This window comes from Emiliania huxleyi (genome assembly GCF_000372725.1).
Source record: "Emiliania huxleyi CCMP1516 unplaced genomic scaffold EMIHUscaffold_637, whole genome shotgun sequence".
Lineage (NCBI taxonomy): Eukaryota > Haptophyta > Isochrysidales > Noelaerhabdaceae > Emiliania > Emiliania huxleyi.
In genome coordinates, this window is record NW_005197223.1 from 35,261 (window position 1) to 43,851 (window position 8,591).

An 8,591-nucleotide genomic window follows, 5' to 3' on the forward strand; every position below is an offset into this window, starting at 1 on the left:
CAAAACGGGCCCTGAAGAAGCTCAGTGTGACCCCGCGAATCGCGACGCAAACGCGTAACACCGGCACATTGTCGGCCGATGCGCGGCTCGCCGCCCACCCCACGCGGTCCCTAGGTGTTATATAGCATAAAGACCGTCCGTGCAGGGCTCCTAGGCCATCACTGGGTCCACAGTGGACGGACACACAGCCTCAGCCGGCCCGGCGGGCTCCCGACCAGAGCCCGTCCGGGGAGGCCACAACGGACACTCTACCGACCTTTACACCCCTAGACAACCCACCCCGACTAGCACACGGTGTCGGCCCGACCGCCCTGCGGCCCCAGCTACCAGCTGGCGCCGCTCGGCCCGGCTGGAGGCGACTGGGGCGCCCAAAATCGCGGAACCGGCGACGTCCTCCGGCCAGCAGCCGGATCGGGCGTCCGACCCGCCCCCTCGGCGACCCGAGATGGTCTCCCCGACCCCCGAGGCTTGGCACACCGCGCGAGGGGGGCAGCCCAGCCACCCTGCACCGCCCAGGCCGCCCTCTGCGAGCCCAGGCGCGCCGTAGAGAGTGCCGACGCGATGTCGACGATTTTGGCCTGCGAGACGGGGGCGAGGAGCGGTGTGAGGGCGCCATGTGCCCGGGCGACGGGCTGAGGGGCCGCTACACGGGCCGCAGAGCTCACCAGCGCCGGCACGGTGGCGCTGGTAGCGATGGTGCTGCTTGTGGCCGCCTTTGGCAGTACCTGACCGAGGGCTGACTCGCGACGGCAACGGGGCGGCGAGCCGGGTGGCGGGGTGCGGGGAGGAAGGAGGGGACGCGCCGCGAGAGGGGGGGAGGGGCGCTCTCACGTCTGGCTGGCCCGCCCCGACCCCCACGGGGTCGGGATGGTCGATGATGCTGCTCTAGGCGGTCGTCCCGGGTCGCCAGACCGGTCCTGCGGCGGAGTCGGAGGGTGAGGGGCAGGGGCACGGCCGTGCGGCGGAGGGGACGCGCATCGCGGAGCTCGCAGCAGCCCGAGAGGGCCCGAGCCCGGCCAGAGAGTTGCCCACCGCTCGGGCCAAAGAGACAGCGTCGCTGGAGCTGCGCCCCGCGGCCATTTTGTACGCCCGATGCACGCCTGACCCGGGAGGGGGGCTGAGGGCCAAAAGCAAAACGCGCAACGCCACTCTCGCATATCAGAGCCGTGTTCTATCTCAGCAACCCCGCTCGCGGGTGCTAGAGCAGCGTTCTTCAAGCTTAAATCCCACTCTACACAACACAGAGCAGCGTTTGCCTAACAAGACTCCGCTCTGCAACCTTCAGAGCGGACTCTTGCTCAGAAAAACACCGACCGAACACGTTCGAGCGGAGTCAAGTCAGTGCAACACCGCTCAACATAGCGGGAGCGGTCAATTTCCGCGGAGAGGCTGCTTTCGCCTCCCTCAGTCGCGCTCTCCTTCGCTCCTCCTCTTCAGAGCGGGACTTTGCTGAGTGAACACCGCTCTAGCTAGTGAGAGCAGCGATTGCTTTAAGCTGACACCGCTCAAATGGCGACCTTCCATCCCGAGCGCCGGGTCGAGATAGCCGTCGCGAGACCAGGATTCAGGGTCGCGGGCGGTCAGCAGTCCAAGTCCAGTCGAGCGCCTAAAACAAACCATGCTGCGGGGTCGCAAAAGCGCGTGTCCATTTTTGCACTTTCCGCATCCATAGCGGCCCAGCCACCTCTCGGCGGTGGTCGACGGCTGTCGTGGAGCCCGACAGCCGCGACAGCGGCGGCCGAGCCAAGGCGGCGGCCGAGCGGGTGCTGCTCGTCGAGCCAGCGGCTGCCGCTGGCGGCGAGGGGGGTCCGGGACCGCGTTTGGGGGCGGGTGGTGCACCGGCTCGATGCCGGGCGAGCGCAGCGCCCTCCTCCAGTCGGACGACTCGGAGCGGCTCGGGCGAGCGAGGCGGTGGCTCTATGGGCGTTTAGAGGGGCGCCCATCGCTTCTCGCAGCTCTGCAACGCTGACTTTGGGGTTTCGACGATACGCCCGCAATATTTCTCAGATTTATTTTGCATGACCTGTAGGTTATAGCTCGTAGGCCCGCATGGCGCATGGCGCATGGCGCATGGGGGGCTGGCCCGGTGCGCCACGACTTCACCGGTCGGTCGCATCGGTCGATCCGGCCGAGTAGGCTCCAGCGCTGGAGGCGTAGCCAGAGAAGGTGACCGTGGAGCGCCGGATCTCGTGGGCGAGCAGCTCGTAGTCGTACCTGCTCACACCCGAGGCGGTGTCAAGAGGCGCTCTGCGCGGCCGGGCGAATGCTCAGGCAGTGTCGCACTGGGCGCGCTGCTTCTCGCGCTCGAGCCGCTCTATGACGACGTCCGCACGCCGCCGCTCGACGTGGCGCGCGAAGAAGGCGCGGCGCAGGATGACCTCTGCGCAGTGGCCGATGGCCGCCCCCACGACGTTTGCAACCACCACGTACAGCGTGTCGAAGGGCTGGCCGAGCTGCGTCCAGCCGCGTGAGTCGCCTCCCCAGCCGGAGGTGGCGAGGGAGAGGGTGACGCAGGCGTGCAGCACGAGGCGGTACGCGAGGCCGACGTGCGACAGGTGCAGCATGATGAAGAGCAGCGCGAACTCGCCCGACCTGGCCAGTGCGGTGTCCTTTGCGACCTGCGGGTGCAGGCCCGGCACGGCGAGGGCGAGCCGCTGCAGCGAGGTGCCAACCACGATGAGCAGCGTCAGGATGCGCGATCCGAGCCATGCGCGCGCGCCTGGTCGGCGAGGTGGACGTGGATGGTGTGGCGGCTCAGGAGCTGAAAGACGCACAGCGGCGCCCAGATCAGCGAGATGGGCGTCAGCGACGAGTCGTGTGCGACCGCCGCTATGTGGTGTGCGCCCATCAGCACAATGGCAAGTTGGTGAAGCAGGTAGGCGTCGCTCCAGCTGCGCCGCCGGAGCTCGGTCTCCAACGACTTGTCGCGGAAGCTCATTGAGAGCCAGTGAATCGTTCCGTCTGGTGTGCCGTCGTCAAGAACGGACGAACAATTTTCGTCAGGCTCGTTGTTGCCGGCACCCTCGGCGGCGGCGGCGGCGGTGCTGGTTGAAGCGTTGCTGAGCTCTTTCTTCACCTTACGGTCAGGCTCGTTGTTGCCGGCACCCTCGGCGGCGGCGGCGGCGGTGCTGGTTGAAGCGTTGCTGAGCTCTTTCTTCACCTTACGATCACACCCACCGACGGTGTCGCCACTGAAGCGCACGCGCCGTGACATGGCCGCCAGGGGTGGCGAGGGAGCGGGCAAGCGGGCCGGAGTGGGAGGTGGTCGGCAGGGTGTTGGTCCGGCTGCGCAACTCGTTTTCTTTTATGTGTGAGCCGAAAAATGAAATTGAAAGTAAAACACCAAGAAGCCAAAACGCGGGCGTCGTCAGTCGAAGTCGCGCTCGGCATGGCCGGTGGCCTCGTCGAGAGCGATCATGTGCGCCATGACGCGCTCCCGCTGCGCGTGCGCCGCCCGCGTCCTCTCCCCGGCGGCGACGGCGGCGCGCGCCGCCAGCTCCTCCTCCGACGGGCCGAGCGGGCGTCCGCCTACAGAAGAGGGAGCGAGAGCGTTCCGGGCTCTGCCTCCCCCACGCCTCTCGACTGCCGCCGCCGCTCTGCGCGCGCGGGGCGGGCGGGCGCGCCGTGAGAGAGCGGCGCGATCGACACCTGCGCGGCGCGGAGGGCAGTGGGGCGGCGTGGCGAGTGGGGCCGGTGGCGGCGGCGGCGAGGCAGGGCGCGGGCAGCAAGGAGGTGGAGGGTGGCAGGGGATGGGGGGGTGGCGGGGTGGAACGGCTCTCGCGTCGCGTCGGAGGAGGGAAGAGCAAGAGGGTGGTGAGATGTCCAATCTCGGCTAGATGTCGGCGCTCTCTCGCCTCTGTCGCGAGGTCGGAGAGGAGCGTGCCGTCGGTGTAGGACCCGTGCATGGACCCGTGCTGAGAACCGACCTGCGACCTTGTGGTAGATCCGCTGCACCTGGGCGGCGGGAGTCAGAGGGGCTCGGGGGGTCGGCTTCTGCAGCGGGGCCCTCTAGGCGCCCGTGCCAGACACACCGCTGCTCGGCGCGGCGACGGCCTCCCCCCTCGCCGCCGTCCGCAGCGCCATCGCCCGCGTGGCTTCCTCCGCCGTCGGCGTCGTCGCCGCCGCCCCGGCTCCGCCTCCGCTGGCTCTGCCTCTGGTGCCTCTGGCGCGCCTGCGGGGGAGCCACGCGAGAAGAGCGGTGTGGCAGCCTTGCCTGTGGTGAAGCCCCACGTCGCGGCCTAACTCGGCGGGAGCTGGCGGGCGGTGACCTGCTTTTTGCGAGTCGCGAGGGCCGCCGCCGCATCTCCCGGCTCTGCCACGAGGGGGGGGCAAGGGGCGGGGGAGGTGAGGAGGCTCGGGCCCTGGCAGTCGCCCGCGGTGTGGCGACAGGGTCGGGGCACAGCGGGCTCCAGCGGCGGGGGGGTCGGCCGGGCGCGAACCTTCCGACCCGTCGACTGAGCTGGCCGCCTCTGCCGCGCCGGGCGTGTTGCCGACTCCCCACAGCTTGGACGAGCAGCGGGGGCGGGCAATGTCGCTGGCGATCTCGCTGCCCCGCTCCTCCTCATCTGGCCCTGCGGGGCGGGAGGCGGCGGGAGCGGAGGGGTGGGATCACGGGGCGGGACTAGGCTCTAGGGGCGGGAGGTCTCGGGGTCGGATGGCGTGGGTGGGGGAGACGCAAGGCTGTGGCAGCACAGGGTGGCGGGGGGCGCTCGTGGGGGCGGCGGCGGGCGCAGCTCGCCGTGCGGGTCGGAAAAGACAGCCGCCGTCGCAGCGGCCGCGAGCGCGCGGTGCCCACCGTCCCCGCCGTCCTGCCGTGAACGGCGTGGACCCGCGGCGGACGGCCGATCGTCGTGCAGACTCCCTCCGCACACCGGGTTCTCCTCGTCCTCGTCCTCCAGCCGGACCGGTACCATGTGGCGAGGCAGCTGGACCGGTGACTTGCGAGCCGAGGCCCTGGCCCCGCCTGCTGCGAGGCCTGCGCCCCGGAGCAGGCTGACCGCGCCTCGAAGCCGCTCGGCAATCACGAAGCAAGCCGTGACCGGGCTGGCCACATCGGGCGGGACGACGGCCCGGACCAGTAAGAGATTGAGCGTCAGCGAGGAGACAAGCAGGACGGGTAGCAGGAGATCCCACATACACCTGTCTGTATGTATGTATATGTTTGACCGCTGCTCTAGCTAGTCGCCGTTCACAGCCTTGTTATTGAGAAGAAAATACCTCCTATGGCGCTGTGCGCTGGCCTGTGAGAGGTTGAGGTGCGAGCCCTGGAGGCCCTGGGGATGGGGGGGGACTACCCGCACAAAAACACAACCACGGACCCAAGACGCACAGCTCAGACAGTCGAGAAAGGGATAGACCGCAACGACAGTCAGAAGTCAGCGCTGGGTCCCAGGGCGAATGCGATGACGGCCTCTAGTGTGAGCTCTAGCTAGTGAGCTCATCGCTACTAACTATATGCAGCGAGTTAGTTAGGAGCCGACCGACCGACCCAGCGACCCTCGCGTGCGTCCGGTGCTCACCGACGGCCGGGCGGGCCACCCGCCCACGCGCCGCCTACGTACGCGCAGCGCGTGCGCCGCAAACTCGCCCGCCGACAGCGCCGGCCAGTCGCCGTCGGCCGTCGCGAGAGGCCTGCCCGGCTGTCGCCGCGGGGCCCCCACGAACAGTTCAGTCGCCGATCACATAAAGGCGCCGCCAACGGATATAAATGTTTTTCGCTACCAGCACGTACCGTAACTGCGGGATGTGGCAACAAAGTTGGGACAACCAAGCATGTTAGAAGCCTGAGCGGGGCTAAGCACACACACGGGCAGACTGCGAGAGTATCAGCATGCCTGACTGTGATGGCCATGCTTGGCACACGACGCAACCCCCACTACCTCTAGACAGGCTTGTGAGAGTTTATAGAGCGCGATGGGGATGGAGGGTGGGAGAACCTCCGCGCCGCACTGGCGCCTGCGCGCCGGGCGGGGCGCGCGCCTGCGCCCCCGCCCTGACGCGGCCCCGCCGAAGAACGGCGAGAACAATGGACGGGGACGTCCAATATGCGGATTACCATTGGACCACCGCCGTAGTAAATCCGATTGCGATTGGACGCCCGTTGAGGATGAGGGAGATCACACTCCCTCGACTGATCTGAACTCTGCTTCCCCATTCCCACAGTCACCGGTGCTCAACACTTGGGTGTCAAGCTGCAGTAACTGCGGGATGTGGCAACAAAGTTGGGACAACCAAGCATGTTAGAAGCCTGAGCGGGGCTAAGCACACACACGGGCAGACTGCGAGAGTATCAGCATGCCTGACTGTGATGGCCATGCTTGGCACACGACGCAACCCCAAACTGCGGCTTGACACCCCAAGTGAAAGCGGCCGGACATAGGTGAACCCACCGAAGGCCGCAGGGCACAGCGCAGGGAAGCAGAAACTGTCGCATCCGCGACGGTCGTAGAGGGCATTGAGCACTGTGCTCATCCGGCCCCCAGAGGCACGTGCCGTATGTTGCTCACGGCATCTCCTCTCCGGTACAGCCAGCCTCCTAGCCCTTAATGCGAGGCGCAATGCAGCCAAGCACATCACAACTTGCTGTGCCATAGCTCCGTTGCTGGGTTCCTTTCGTAAGGGATTGACCAGCACCGTGTTCGCAAGTTACTTTCGTAGAGCTCGCTATGCACGGCCGGGGCACTGCGAGCTGTACCAACAAACGGCAGTCGCCAGCCAGACTGTCGCCAGAGAGAGCCGCACAGAGGCCGCGCTGGCCTTTGTGCGACCGGCAAAGGGCACCGACTGCGGGCCAAGAGGCACCGCCTCGCCCCACGAAGGTCAGCCCAAGCTCAGAACCTCCGCGCCGCACTGGCGCCTGCGCGCCGGGCGGGGCGCGCGCCTGCGCCCCCGCCCTGACGCGGCCCCGCCGAAGAACGGTTTGTGAGAGTTTATAGAGCGCGATGGGGATGGAGGGTGGGAGAACCTCCGCGCCGCACTGGCGCCTGCGCGCCGGGCGGGGCGCGCGCCTGCGCCCCCGCCCTGACGCGGCCCCGCCGAAGAACGGCGAGAACAATGGACGGGGACGTCCAATATGCGGATTACCATTGGACCACCGCCGTAGTAAATCCGATTGCGATTGGACGCCCGTTGAGGATGAGGGAGATCACACTCCCTCGACTGATCTGAACTCTGCTTCCCCATTCCCACAGTCACCGGTGCTCAACACTTGGGTGTCAAGCTGCAGTAACTGCGGGATGTGGCAACAAAGTTGGGACAACCAAGCATGTTAGAAGCCTGAGCGGGGCTAAGCACACACACGGGCAGACTGCGAGAGTATCAGCATGCCTGACTGTGATGGCCATGCTTGGCACACGACGCAACCCCAAACTGCGGCTTGACACCCCAAGTGAAAGCGGCCGGACATAGGTGAACCCACCGAAGGCCGCAGGGCACAGCGCAGGGAAGCAGAAACTGTCGCATCCGCGACGGTCGTAGAGGGCATTGAGCACTGTGCTCATCCGGCCCCCAGAGGCCCGTGCCGTATGTTGCTCACGGCATCTCCTCTCCGGTACAGCCAGCCTCCTAGCCCTTAATGCGAGGCGCAATGCAGCCAAGCACATCACAACTTGCTGTGCCATAGCTCCGTTGCTGGGTTCCTTTCGTAAGGGATTGACCAGCACCGTGTTCGCAAGTTACTTTCGTAGAGCTCGCTATGCACGGCCGGGGCACTGCGAGCTGTACCAACAAACGGCAGTCGCCAGCCAGACTGTCGCCAGAGAGAGCCGCACAGAGGCCGCGCTGGCCTTTGTGCGACCGGCAAAGGGCACCGACTGCGGGCCAAGAGGCACCGCCTCGGCCCCACGAAGGTCAGCCCAAGCTCAGAACCTCCGCGCCGCACTGGCGCCTGCGCGCCGGGCGGGGCGCGCGCCTGCGCCCCCGCCCTGACGCGGCCCCGCCGAAGAACGGCGAGAACAATGGACGGGGACGTCCAATATGCGGATTACCATTGGACCACCGCCGTAGTAAATCCGATTGCGATTGGACGCCCGTTGAGGATGAGGGAGATCACACTCCCTCGACTGATCTGAACTCTGCTTCCCCATTCCCACAGTCACCGGTGCTCAACACTTGGGTGTCAAGCTGCAGTGACAGAATTGTGCACGCTTTCGAAAACGCTGTGCTGCGAAGAGCCACGCCGGCCCCTTGGCCATGCTCGTCGCTTCCGTGGCTGCCACTATCGCTGCCGGCGCGCTGTACCTGTACACGACGAGAGAGAGCTCTCCCGCGAAGCGACTCATCGCGGAGAGCAAGCGGCTCTTCCGCAAAAAGGCATACGAGGCCAGCCTCGCTGCGGCGACCGAGGCGTGCCAGCTGGCGGCCGACGGCTCGCAGCATCGGACCGCGCTGCTGCACCTCGCCGCGCTTCACCACGCGATGAACAGATTCGACGACTCTCTCGCCACGCTTGACAAAGTCGAGGCTGTCGTGACGGACGACCTCGACCTGGTGCCGCTGCTCCACGCGAGGGCTGAGGTGCTCGAGGCGGCAGACAGGCCTCTCGAACTCGCGGCGGAGCAGCTCGCCCGTGCGCGCGACGTCCGACGGCGGGC

At 67.0% G+C, this 8,591-nt stretch overlaps 1 protein-coding gene across 1 annotated transcript; it reads right to left on the bottom strand.

Moving 5' to 3' along the window:
* Positions 1 to 2,099: 2,099 nt before the first annotated feature.
* Positions 2,100 to 5,135, bottom strand: EMIHUDRAFT_120454 (hypothetical protein; the record flags this gene model as incomplete). The annotated part of the gene is made up of 6 exons (XM_005763366.1): positions 2,100 to 2,214; positions 2,284 to 2,719; positions 3,927 to 3,954; positions 4,269 to 4,312; positions 4,440 to 4,571; positions 4,796 to 5,135. 6 exons carry the CDS (start codon positions 5,133 to 5,135, stop codon positions 2,100 to 2,102), a joined length of 1,095 nt encoding a protein of 364 aa, XP_005763423.1.
* Positions 5,136 to 8,591: the final 3,456 nt, after the last annotated feature.